This window comes from Eurytemora carolleeae, unplaced genomic scaffold (assembly GCF_000591075.1).
Source record: "Eurytemora carolleeae unplaced genomic scaffold, Eaff_2.0 scaffold36, whole genome shotgun sequence".
Classification (NCBI taxonomy): domain Eukaryota; kingdom Metazoa; phylum Arthropoda; class Copepoda; order Calanoida; family Temoridae; genus Eurytemora; species Eurytemora carolleeae.
In genome coordinates this window covers 252617-266943 of record NW_019396086.1, presented here as the reverse complement: position 1 = coordinate 266943, position 14327 = coordinate 252617, and the positions used below count along the sequence as shown (strand labels likewise).

General features: G+C 34.1%; 1 protein-coding gene across 1 annotated transcript; it reads right to left on the bottom strand.

Annotated features, from left to right (window-relative positions):
* Window positions 1-537: 537 nt before the first annotated feature.
* LOC111718296 (anaphase-promoting complex subunit cdh1-like) lies at window positions 538-10658 on the bottom strand. The gene is made up of 3 exons (XM_023493843.1): window positions 10570-10658; window positions 6642-6729; window positions 538-1206 (listed from the first exon to the last, which is right to left on the bottom strand). Exons 1-3 carry the CDS (start codon window positions 10656-10658, stop codon window positions 538-540), a joined length of 846 nt encoding a protein of 281 aa, XP_023349611.1.
* Between the last annotated feature and the right edge of the window lie 3669 nt (window positions 10659-14327).

The window sequence follows — 14327 nt, the reverse complement described above, 5'->3', positions numbered from 1 at the left end:
TAAAACCTACAAGCTATATCTAGAAGTAAACCAAGAAAAGTACTTTAGGCGTATGCGATAAAGAAAAGAAAATTATCTGAAAAAAAAAAAAAAAAGATATTTAAGACACTTTTTATAAGCCTTGGAGTTTCTTTTATTCAGAGTCTCCTTTATCTTAAAGATACTATAGAGAACCGAGAAGCTGGAGTAGATTTGTAATAATCTTATTCTTATTCTACTGAAATAAACTCGTACAAGTAATTAGTCTGGTTTGGTTTAACCAAAGTATTTATAATTATTATCTGTATTTAAATATCTTAATGTTAGAATATATCTTGCCTTTTGTCAGTTTACTGGGATTTGTGGTTAGCATTAGACCTAATGTTTACAGTTACTAATCTAAACACTGCTTCCAAAGTTTCTGAATCAATTCAAAGTAAAAGCTTTAAAATTAGATTTAGTATGAATTAGTATTTTGCGACAATACTGTCAAACTACAAATAAATCTGTATATTGTCTTGGTTGCTTGTTTCCAATAAACTTCCACACGGCTAAATCTCAGACATCATTTGACCTGATTGAGGTTGAAGTTGAGGTTGGAGTTGAGGTTGGAGTTGAGGTTGGAGTTGAGGTAGGAGTTGAGGTTGGAGTTGAGGTTCCAGTTGAGGTTGGAGTTGAGGTTGGAGTTGAGGTTGGAGTTGAGGTTGGAGTTGAGGTTGGAGTTGAGGTTGGAGTTGAGGTTGAAGTTGAGGTTAGATGAGGTAGGAGTTGAGGTAGGAGTTGAGGTTTGGAGTTGAGGTTGGAGTTGAAGTTGAAGTTGTTGTTGGAGTTGAGGTTGAAGTTGAGGTTGGAGTTGAGGTTGGAGTTGAGGTTGGAGTTGAGGTTGAAGTTGAGGTTGAAGTTGAGTTTAATAAAGTTGAGGTTGGAGTTGAGGTTGGAGTTGAGGTTGGAGTTGAGGTTGAAGTTGAGGTTGAAGTTGAGTTTAATAAAGTTGAGGTTGGACTTGAGGTTTGAGTTTAGGTTGAAGTTGAGGTTGAAGTTGAGTTTAATAAAGTTGAGGTTGGAGTTGAGGTTGAAGTTGAGTTTAATAAAGTTGAGGTTGGAGTTGAGGTTAGAGTTGAGGGTTGGAGTTGAGGTTGGAGTTGAGGTTGGAGTTGAGGTTGGAGTGGAGGTTGGAGTTGAGGTTGGAGTGCAGGTTTGAGTCGAGGTTGAAGTTGAGGTTGGGGTCTGAGATGAAGTTTGAGTTCAAATTGAGTTGAGATGAGATCAGATTCCAGGGGTATTTAAGCTGATATTCGGGGTTCAGGTTCATGCAACGGTTCGGAGCTGTCAACCCATCCTTTAAAATCAATTCATAATAATTCTGTTAGTGTAAGGTTCTCAGGAGATATAAAAAAATGTCGTGGGGGGGATTTATAAGCGGGTTCCCCGAGGTTTACATTTTTTTTTATTTTACATGATCATATAACCTGATTCAACGAATAAGAGAATATTGAGCCCTGGTTCTAAGGTCAAGTATTTGACTCTAGGAGTTAAAGGATAAATAAAGCTGTCTTTTTCTGGACAATTTGACAGACATATGAGAGGGACGGAAGTAGAAAGGTATAAATTGAAGGGATAAACGATAAAGAAAGAGAAGGATGGAGAAGTTTTTATAAGGATAACACGGAAAGAGAAGTATGCTGTAAGGTTGAGTAAGATGTAGACGGATAGAGAAGGATGAAGACGGATAGAGAAGGATGGAGACGGATAAAGAAGGATGAAGACGGATAGAGAAGGATGAAGACGGATAGAGAAGGATAGAGACGGATAGAGAAGGTAAGAAACTTATAGAAAAGGAAAATGGACTAAAATAGGATAAAGTCGAGAAATGAGGGAGAAATAGGAGGCTTGTAACTGAAAATAAACATTGACTAGTAATCTTTCATTACAGTTTTTAATCAGTTATGGAAAAGAAAAGAAAAAATACGGAGGAAGTTTGACGAAAATAAGATGACAGAGACGAATGAAGATTGAAAGAAACGGATATTAGATACATGATTACTACCCACCCCCCCTTCATAGGTTTCTTATTTATCTCCTTTCTATCTCAACTCTACACCTCTATATCAGGAGAATCAAGGCGTTATCTCACCTCACCCGTCCTTCATTTCCTTCCCACCTATTTACACCTACTTCTGTCGGTCTATATCCTGAAATCCCAGGTAAATACTTATTCCCGGAGAATCTTATCTCTCTCTAAAACTATCTTACTACATGATAACCTTCTGTACTAGGATTAGCCTGGATGTGCACGTGATCAGCCAGGAATGGATCTGGATATTTACGGATTGAAACCCACGATCTATGAAAGGTTGCAAAATTGTTGAATGAAGTCTGCTCCGGTGGGTTAATGGGATAAAACTGATCTATTCCTGCAGTGTTGGATTGATAAATCTTCATGTATTCAATCCTGCATCAGATCATGATCTAGGCAGGGTTCAGAGCAGATAAATTGATTCTAACGTAGGACTTACTGGAGTCAAATTAGTTAGTTATCCGAACCTCATTTTATAAAGAGCGAAATTGTGCAAGTTTAAAAATGGATTTTTTTCTCTGAAAATTCTTGGATTGAATTTGGTTTTCTTTTTACATACAATTCAGGATCAGGTTCAATCCTATTTAGATTAATATTAACCCTGGATAATTATTAATCCTGGATTAGTATTAATCCTTGACTAGTATTAATCGTGGATTATTGTTAATCCTAGATTAGTATTAATCCTGAATTAGTTTTAATCCTGGATTACTAACAATTCTGGATTATTATTAATCCTGGATTATTATTAATCCTGGATTATCATTTGTCCTGGATTATTATTAAACCTGGATTATTATTAATCCTGGATAATTATTAATCCTGGATTATTATTAATCCTGGATTGTATTAATCCTAGATTATTATTAATCGTGGATTAGTATTAATCTTGGATTAGTATTAATCCTGGATTAGTATTAATCCTGGATTAGTATTAATCCTGGATTAGTATTAACCCTGAATTAGTATTAATCCTGGATTAGTATTAATCCTGGATTAGTATTAATCCCGGATTAGTATTAATCCTAGATAATACACGACTGTTTATACCAGAAGAATATAAAACGCATTTTTTTGTGTAGATATATTTAATTTGATTTAATCCTATTAATATGGTACTCAACCTAAATGGATTTGAATATATACTGATTCTGACAGTATGCAGCTGGAACAAGCATAATTATATAGAATTATAATCTGCAGGTCTAACATTAAACCTAATCTATGCTTTTTAGGACGAATCAGACAGGCGTTCATTTTGCATTTGGTTTTGGATATCTTGTAGAAGGCTCGTGTAAGGCTCGGATATATCTCCGAATGCAAGATGTTAAAGCATGCAACTCTACGTGATCACGTGATGTACTTTTAGATGCTCGCGTCTTTGAGTTTACCATATATGTGTGAGCTAGCAGAGATATGCACTCCAGATAGGATATCATTTTATGATGATTCAAAAAAAAATTTTATTCGCAAATATATATTTTTGTGCGTTTTTTTGTATATTTTTGAAAGAAAGAAACTGTATTTTCTTTCTGTATGAACCCAAGAACAGTTTTCAGAAGATTGTGGACTACACTCAGGCGTGTACACAGGAGGGGGGGGGGGCAGTAGTTCTCTTGCCTAAAGCTTTCGGTAAGTTCGGTATGTTCGGTATCCCGAACAAAAGTTTTTTCTAACATTGTATCAGCTGTTTACACAGTTCTAACTCTCTTGAAGAACATATAAGTATTGAATTACCGAATGAACGTTCAGTTTATTTCCCTGCTTTAGTTTCAAAATTATCATTATAAACTGGGAGAAAAGTGTGAATTGAATTTAATGTTTTTGGGAATATTTTGCGAATCCGAGGCAATATATTAGTTGAACTGACAGTTAATTGCAAAATATTAAAACAAATTCCCACTTAGAGAGAGAAGCAAGTATGTAGAATATTTTAAGAAAAATATGTAAAAATTGTTTTTATGATAATGTTATCGCAAGTGTAAAAAGAGTAAATAAAGGGGAAGGAAGATTGCCCATTCCTCGTATATGATTCTTTGACCCCCCTCTTTCAGAATATACTTCTTCAGAGATAACTTAGATATATTATATTCAGAATATATATCTTCAGAGATAACTTAGATATATCAAATAAAAAATATTAAATATATTGTAAACAAATAAACTTTATTTAGACAAAATTTAAAATTTCTGAGTGTTAAAATTGAGGAAAAAATAAAATAAAGTGTTGTAGACAAGGGCGTAGGGTGGGGCTTACATTTTTTTCCCGAGGGGCTCAGTTGGGGCCTAAAAATCCCCTGAAATCCATAGATTTTACTGGTCCGGGTCTGGTCTGGCCCCCCACCCTGACTACGCCTCTTATTCTAAATTTGCAAAAAAATAGTATTTAAGAAATTTAGCAATAACAAATTAACCAAAAACATTTAAACATTTTGGGCTTTAGATCGAACACATGTAGCTGGAGATTCCAGGAAAGGAAACTTTTTTTTGCAAACTTTTGACGTATTGTCAAATTATTGTTATACTTTTTTTTGACGTTGAATCTCGTCATCATTGTTAAGCATAATGTTTAGCAAAACTGCATTGTGCAATGTGAATGTCATGTATGTTGTATCTTGTGTTTTATGAGTTTGTGTGTGTTTGGAAGTTGTGTGTGTGTGTCGAGTAGTTTATGTTTAAACACTATGATGGTTTAGTTTGCATAACAATACATAATCCAATCCTTTATCTTTACCTTGATTCACCTTCCTTCCTTCTCCTAGCTGTATACCAGTATTAATATTCATTCAGACAACATAATTATAATAGAATATGGATAGGTGGGAGAGGGAGGAGGGAGGGGGTCAAGACGCTACGGGCAAGGAAAAAGAAAATAGGAAGTTCTAAAGAAGATACTTTTTTTCCTTCTTATTGATAGTCAACATCAACATCAACATCAACATCAACATCAACATCAACATCAACATCAACATCAACATCAACATCAACAAGAAACAACAAACATACCTACGCAACCAACTCCAAGAAACAGCAACAGAAATATTAACATGAACAATATCAACATTAAATTTAAATCCAAGTTTAAATTAACCCTTATTGACCTTTTCGTATAATCTGTAATATAAGGGGAGAGGGAGGGCTAAGGGGGAGGTGATGGGGGTATAAAACTAAAAATGCCTTGACTGGTTCTACGAGTCCATGATTTATTTTCAGCATAATTCCAGCTGCATTTCAAGTTTATTGAAGACATACTGTTAATCTCTGTACCCTAATCGTGACCCTCCAAATACAGAATATATCTTTATTTTCCCGTGTAATTTCCGTCCTGGAGTTTATCAGTATAATTCCTATACCCGAAGTAAATTCTGTGTATCCAGGCAGACGATTCATAGTTGTGACCTTAGCTCCTTTAATGGAGAAAACGCCAGGTTCTAAGACCATTAAACCTTTCTCCGGAAGGAGTAATTTGCTGAGAACGCGTGCTCAACCTAGAGCTCTCTTCTCTTCTAACCTCAATACATTCATTAACAAACATTCATTCCGTGCTTTGTCTTGGGTTTAAACTTCCGGTATTTATTTTCTATCTATCTATCTATCTATCTATCTATCTATCTATCTATCTATCTATCTATCTATCTATCACTGTTCTGTATTTCATGACAAGTATATATTAGTATATCGGAGTAAATCCAAACTAATCTCGACTTATCCTAGAATTATCATACTTTCTCTCTAACATCATTATCATCCACTTTTCTCATTCCAGGCTTGCGTATTTTATTGATATCGGAATGTGAACTGTCAAAAAAAGTAGCCAAATGATGGGTAACACAGTATCAAAAATGTTCTTAAATATCTGTAAAATGTCGGAAATTGAAACGCAGACACAATTTATGAAATGTGTCCTACAGAATAGGCGGGTCCCACGGAAAATGACTCAATTTATTTGATCTGGAATTAGTTAATTCAGAAACTAAAATTTTTTCATTCTATTAAAGGAATTCATTAAAACCTTCAAAACTTTGAGAATTTGTTCTGGATAAAAATTACGACTTTGCGAGCGGTTCTTTAGCTCGAACATTTTGTAAAAAATCTTATAACGGAGGTGTATTTTCTTATAGCATGGAGGCATATTATCAATTTTTAACTTTGAGTACAGAAAAATGATTAAAGGGTATTGGTGTGAACCGTTTATGGCACTCCTTGAGATTTCTAGTATCTTCAGCGGTAAATATCAAATTATATTTCTGTTCTTGGTTGAAAAGTCTAATGTCATCATTTTTATTGCCTAATCTTCTGAAAACTTAAAAATTAAGAATTAAAAATGTGATTTTATTTCATTGCTAGGCTTCTCCGGTCCTCGTAAACTTTACAAAATAAAAACTTATCAATGCTTATCCTAGATATGGTTAACTCACACATCAACCCAGTTAAAATATTTAACCATTTTTCATTCAGCAGATGTAAGCTGACAACCCAAATATTTTTGGACCTCAACCTCCCCCCTTCTCAACACCTTGGTCAGGTTCAGCTGAGAATGTTCATGGTTCCAAATTTCCCAGGTTCAGAATTCCTCCGGGTCCACCTTTATCTCTGCTCCGCGAGGTTTGTCGGCTCTAATGAAATATCGACAGCTTCCTGTTCTCACTTCATTCTGTCTCCACGTCTCAATCCTAGACTCAAAACTATTTAAACTTTGATTTATATTCTAACTCAGTTTAGAGTTCTCAACTGGAGAAATATTGTCATAGTTTAGTTTCAAGATTCTAAATATATTTACAGGTTCAAGTTTACTCCAACCTGTATTCTCATTGCAGCATACTTTCTTCCTGGAGAGAATTGTTTCCGTGTTCAACTAAGTCTTTTTAAACCTCACTATCCCTGTCTCTTAGATTGCAGTATTATATATCCTAGTATGAACTGTATCTGTATTCTGTATTATGTAGAGTATTTATATATCCTAGTATGAACTATATCTGTATTCTGTATTATGTAGAGTATTTATATATCCTAATATGAACTGTATCTATATTCTGTATTATGTAGAGTATTTATATATCCTAATATGAACTGTATCTATATTCTGTATTATGTAGAGTATTTATATATCCAAGTATGAACTGTATCTGTATTCTGTATTATGTAGAGTATTTATATATCCAAGTATGAACTGTATCTGTATTCTGTATTAGAGTATTTATATATCCAAGTATGAACTATATCTGTATTATGCAGAGTATTTATATATCCAAGTATGAACTGTATCTGTATTCTGTATTATGTAGAGTATGAACTATATCTGACATGTGAAATGTAGAACAGGATGAACCTAAGAGTTCTCCCTGTTCCTAATCAATCATCAACTAAACATGAATGTTGATGCTCTCAGAGAACTGCGACAGAAATGTAATCTATGTTCAATGTTCATCTAGCTAACAAAATAGATTTTCATTTTAATTTATTTTTAATTATACAATCCTTTTTCTAACGGTATTGGAATGGCTTTTTTGGCCTCTCTTTTACTACTTATGGCCATTTTATTCAACCCTAAAAAACAAAAGTGATTGCAGATTTTTTCACTGGGCACAAACAATCTTGTGGCCAGGGCAGATCCCACATAAGTTTAGCTCTTATTCGATTCAGCCGCTGGGGGAATAAAGAGACAGATAGACAATACGAAACCTGATAATACTGAAATGATTTTAACCATAACATTTTCTGGTTCAAACTACATAAATATGTTTTCGCTTTATTGTGTGGGGAAAAAAACTTTTCAATAAATAGAGAAAAACGTTTCAACTCGTCAAAAATGGAGAAAGCCACGAAATAATAATCATAAATTATTTCTGCTTAAATACAAATGGTTTTCGGAACTAATTCATGATGTTTATCGGAACTAATTCATGATATTTTATCGGAACTAATTCATGATTTTTATCGGAACTAACTCATGATTTTTATCGGAACTAATTCATGATTTTTATCGGAACTAAATCATGATGTTTTATCGGAACTATTTCATGATGTTTTATCGGAACTAATTCATGATGTTTATCGGAACTAATTCATGATTTTTTATCGGAACTAATTCATGATGTTTTATCGGAACTAACTCATGATGTTTTATCGGAACTAATTCATGATGTTTATCGGAACTAATTCATGATGTTTATTGGAACTAATTCATGATGTTTATCGGAACTAATTCGGAACTAATTCATGATGTTTATCGGAACTAATTCATGATGTTTATTGGAACTAATTCATGATGTTTATCGGAACTAATTCCTATATTTTACAGTTATTAAAGTGTCTCAATATCATATTTTTGTTGAAGGGGGGGGGGAGTGGCACCTGTCTGTCTGTCTACCTATTTGTCTGACGGATGGGTCAACCTGCCAGCTGACTGTCAGCGTGATACCAATACATTTAAATATACACCGTAACCTTATACCATGTTTACTGAACATTTGTTTGTTTGTTTGTCCGTGCATGTGTGTGTGTGTCTGAGTATCAGTAAGCAAAGCAAACAATAAACCTGGGATATCAGTCAACTCAACAAACATATTCAACTCTCTTCTAATTGTTTGTCTCTCAAATATTTGTTATTTATGTCGGTTTTAAAACAAATAAAAATATTGAGAGAAAAGCAGATGCAACTTTGCACTTAAATCCTAAACTAACTTCAGATCTATTTAATAAACTGCTCAGAGATAATTCAGAGATATCATATTCAGAATATACATTTTCAGAGATAACTTAGATATATCATATACAGAACATACATCTTCAGAGATAATTTATAAATATCATACAGTCAGTCGCGCAACTAGACATTTTGTTACAGAGGGGCAATATAAAAAAATTTCGCTCTTGCCCCGGCCCCCTGAACATTTTGAGGGGGGGCATGCCCCCTTTAATCAGGATAGGGGGGCCTTACCCCCTTGCCCCCACCCTAGTTGCGCGCCTGTATACAGTGTATATACCTTCAGAGATAACCTAGAGATATCATTTACAGAATATAAATCTTCAGAGATTACTGAAAGATATCATATACGGAATATACACCTTTAGAGATAACTTAGATATATCATATACAGAATATACTTCTTCAGAGATAACTTAGATATATCACATACAGAATATACTTCTTCAGAGATAACTTAGATATATCATATACAAAATATATATCTTCAGAGATAACATATTCAGAATATACACCTTTAGAGATAACTTAGAGATATCATATTCAGAATATACTTCTTCAGAGATAACTTAGATATATTATATTCAGAATATATATCTTCAGAGATAACTTAGATATATCAAATAAAAAATATNAGATAACATATTCAGAATATACACCTTTAGAGATAACTTAGAGATATCATATTCAGAATATACTTCTTCAGAGATAACTTAGATATATTATATTCAGAATATATATCTTCAGAGATAACTTAGATATATCAAATAAAAAATATTAATCTTCAGAAATAACTTAGATATATCATATACAAAATATAAATCTTCAGAGATAACATATACAGAATATGCACCTTATATTCAGAATAAATATCTTCAGAGATAAAGAAGGAAACTAAAAGAATTCAATACTTTTTAGATATAGAAGAACGGCGACATCTTCTTTATTGTTTCTCAGATCGAGGTGTTAAAGGTAACGTTGTGAATCGAGCACGAAACTCTCTAATCGGGGGTTACATGAAGTTCCGTTTGCAGTCCCTTTAAGAAAGACTTAAGAGGACTAATTTATATAAAATACATATACATATACAGCACGCACCTCTGAAACTTAAGTAAAAGTAAATTCACCCTAAAGTCTATCCGCGTCAACCTTGTTGCACCGGCTAGTCCTATTGAGTGTCTGATTTATTTACCCAATGTCCGGGCGATACAGTACAAACTGGGACCGGAAAGGTTGACCGGAGGAGGGCTGCCCGTGATAGCGAACTCATGCTGCCGCGGAGTATTAAAATAATCCATGTTTTCCATTTCTGGGATTCAAGGTTTCAATAAAATACAAACTGATTTTATTAAATTCGCAAGTCAAGATTCGTGGATAACTTGTGTGTAAGTGATATTTCTTGCAACTACTTTATCTAGAAGAAATACTAGTAAAATTCTAGAGAATGAGTATATATATATATATATATTACAGTTTTTTAAATTATAGATTATCATAAACTATTATATATAAATGTTAGCAAAGCCAGTTCCACATATTTGTATATATATGAAGTAAGCTATACTAAAATATTTTAAAGTTAATTGCCTAAATCTAAAAATATTCAGGATGCCTAATTCCAAGGTTCGTCCGCTGGTAAAAGAAGAATATAACCGCCACTGTTGTATTTCCGTTACGAGGAAATTATAAAAAATTGCTCAATTTTTTATCCCTGTGTTGAGAACAAATATGAAGTTGTCTAGTGTTCAGATACCATATCTCCGCTCCAGGGAGATCATTCAGATCATATACTACTTTTCCGTCCTACCTTCCTCCTTCCGTCCTTCCTTTCTCCTTTAATCCTTTCGCCTTCCTACCTTCCTCCATCTTACTTTCCTCAAGCCTACCTCCCTCCATCCTGCTTTTCTCCGTCTGTCTTTCCCACTCTCAACTAAACGCTGCTATATCTTCGGACAGTGTATGGCAGATTACTGCAGTAAACACAAACAGCTTAGTTGAAGATGTGTTCTTTCCAACTTCCTACTTTCCTCCATCCTACCTTACCTAATCATATTTCTCCGTCATATCTTCTCCCCATCCTACCTTCCCTAATCATATTTCTCCGTCATACCTTCTTCCCATCCTACCTTCCCTAATCATATTTCTCCGTCATACCTTCTCTCCATCCTACTTTCCCTAATCATATTTCTCCATCATATCTTCTCCCCATCCTACTTTCCTCCATCCTACCTTCCCTAATCATTTTTCTCCATCATATCTTCTCTCCATCCTACTTTCCCTAATCATATTTCTCCATCATATCTTCTCCCCATCCTACCTTCCCTAATCTTTTTTCTCCATCATATCTTCTCCCCATCCTACCTTACCTTATCATATTTCTCCATCATATCTTCTCCCCATCCTACTTTCCTCCATCCTACCTTACCTAATCATATTTCTCCATCATATCTTCTCCCCATCCTACCTTCCCTAATCATATTTCTCCGTCATATCTTCTCTCCATCCTACCTTACCTATATCCCACTTACTCCTTTCTATTTTCCTCCACTATACTTTTCTCAGTTCAATCTTCCTCTATCCTACTCTACTTAGTTCTACCTTAATTTCCCCGATATTTCCCTATCTCTCCTTCCTCTATCCTACTCTTATTAGTTCTACCTTAATTTCCCCGATATTTCCCTATCTCTCCTTCCTCTATCCTACTCTTCTTAGTTCTACCTTACTTTCCCGGATATTTCCCTATCTCTTCTTCCTCTATCCTCCTCTACTTAGTTCTACCTTACTTTCCCCGATATTTCCCTATCTCTCCTTCCTCTATCCTACTCTTCTTAGTTCTACCTTACTTTCCCGGATATTTCCCTATCTCTTCTTCCTCTATCCTCCTCTACTTAGTTCTACCTTACTTTCCCCGATATTTCCCTATCTCTCCTTCCTCTATCCTACTCTTCTTAGTTCTACCTTACTTTCCCCGATATTTCCCTATCTCTCCTTCCTCTATCTTAGTTTTCTTCAAAAAATTCTCCTTCCGTCCATTTACATTCTGCTCTCTATCCCAGTTTACTCCGGCTTAGGTTCCGATCCATCCATAAATGCTTGATTAATATCTTTTTCTATCCTTCTATCTCTCCTCCTTCTCCTTTTTTCATAAAGACGTTCGTCCTTTTTCTCTATATACAAGCTTCCGCAGCCCGACCGACTCAACTCTCATTTTCTCCGTCCTATCCTTAATTCCGCAACCCCTTTCTTTCCATTACTAAACCTTCCTTTATTTATACTTTCTTCTAGCTTGAAAAATCTGTTTTAAAAGCATTAAACCTAAACACACATGAGAACTCACCAACATCTAAGTAATGAAGATATAACTGAACCCCTGGAACCTAGTATAGAGATCTGAACTGCGGGAGCTTGGGAGGTTCAGGTTCAGATCAATCTTTCTCTCTCTGGAGAAAACTTTAGAACGTCAGGAAAAAATAGGCATTTATGGAAGAACGGAAGACTGAAGAGGAGTGGGGGAGGGTGNAGATAGACAGATAGACAGATAGACAGATAGACAGATAGACAGATATAGACAGATTAAAAGACAGATAGATAGACAGATAGACATACAGAAAGATAGACAGATAAACGGATAGTTTGATAGACAAAAAGACGGATAGTTAGATAGACAAATATACGGATAGACAGATAATTAGGTAGCCAGATAGACAGATAGAAAGACAGATAGATAAACAGATAGAAAGACAGATAGATAGACAGATAGACAGATAGACAGATAGACAGATAGACAGATAGACAGATAGACGGATAGACAGATAGACAGATAGACAGATATACAGATAGACAGATAGACAGATATACAGATAGACATATAGACAGATAGAAAGACAGATAGATAGACATACAGAAAGATAGACAGATATATAAACAAGTCCATCCTAGGTCGAGGGATGTATAATTTGATAGAATGAAACATTAGTTTAATCTTAGGAGATGCATAGAGATAAATTGATAGTTAGGTAAATAGATAGTGAGATATATAGCTAGATAGATAGATAGATAGATAGATAGATAGATAGATTCGTAGATAGATAGATATATATAGAAAGATAAATAGATAGATTGATAGATAGATAGATAGATAAATTTTATTGATGAATGTTTGTAATCTACAGGGTGTCCCACGAAACATGACAGTTTGTGAATAGTTTAAAATGTCTTCTTTCATAATTTGATAAGCTGTTTGAAACTAAAGAGACTAATAAAATCTTTTATATGACAGTTATATTATAGTAAAATTGATTTTACAGTAAAACATATACGAGTTAAACATTTTTTAAAGCTAGAAATAAACTGCAAAAAGTCTTTATTATCTAATACAGTATGTGGAATAAGACATTCAAAACTATTCACCTATTGTCATGTTTCGTACAATAATCTGCATTTAAATGAAAATATACATAATACTTGGATATACATGGATATACAAGAATATACCAATCCATAATCAGCTTCAACGGAATGTTTTGATAGTTGGAATTAGATAATGATAATGTTGTTGTTCATATCAAAGCCTCAAAGGGTATTTTTTAAATAGATTATTTACATGTATGCTGCTTTACGCCCTTAAACGGACTGTTAGTGTGGAAGCAATTTCAAATGACCCTCAGTAAGTATGAAATATATACCCAAGGATGTAATGCAAGGAAAGCTATTTCAGAAGTGTACGCATCTTTTGTACTGTTATAGTGTACTGTCTCTGGGCGGTAATGTAAACACAAGACAGATTAACTTTCCTTGCATTATAACCTTGCGTATAATACTCAGAGAGAGGTTTAACCATAGAGAATAGAATATATAGAGAGGAATTTACTAGAAAAAAGTGTAAAACGGCCATTTTGTTGTACTGTTTCCATACTGCAGGTGTACTTCAGATATTTGTGCTATATAACCTGTTGGGCCCTGGAATATCATTTTTTAGAAAATCTAAAATTATTGTTAAAAGAAAACCAAATTATGAAATAGGCTGGTTTCATAATTGACCAATGATCATTTCACATAGACTCTATGCCTTCCACTGTACAAACGATGATTTTCCGTTATAACTATAAATCAAATGATGTTTTTATTCACCTAATTCATTATAAAGTTTATTTAACAGCTTTAAAAATTTCGAAATTGAAATGAATAGTCTAGGGAACATACTGTATTAATGTACTCTACTGCATATAATTTGTGAACATTTACATGATTTGTACACTTTGAACTCCCTTTCAGGCTGAAAGGGACTGAAAAAATTCATACCGAGAGATTCTTTTAATTCCTCTCTATATATTCTATTCTCTCATGGGTTTAACGGGCATTGATGTAAATCGGACATGCCACTGCTATAATTCTATTATTATATTATATAATAATATATCTAGACAACCATGAAAGTTGTGCATAATATTTATAGACCGCGTCGACTTTGAAGTGTCGTAACACCTTGGGCTTTGGTTTTACATAACCAACTCACTTGAACATAAACATTATTAAACTGTACTGTGCTAGCTTTAATTTTATAGA

Coding starts and splice junctions, on each gene's coding strand:
- LOC111718296 (XM_023493843.1), bottom strand. CDS start 10,658: ATGGAGGGAGGTAGGCTTGAGGAAAGTAAGATGGAGGAAGGTAGGAAG. Junction 6,730..10,569: donor GGAAGGACGGAAGGAGGAAG/GTAGGACGGAAA, acceptor TTTTGAGTCTAG/GATTGAGACGTGGAGACAGA. Junction 1,207..6,641: donor CTCGCGGAGCAGAGATAAAG/GTGGACCCGGAG, acceptor ACTTCATCTCAG/ACCCCAACCTCAACTTCAAC.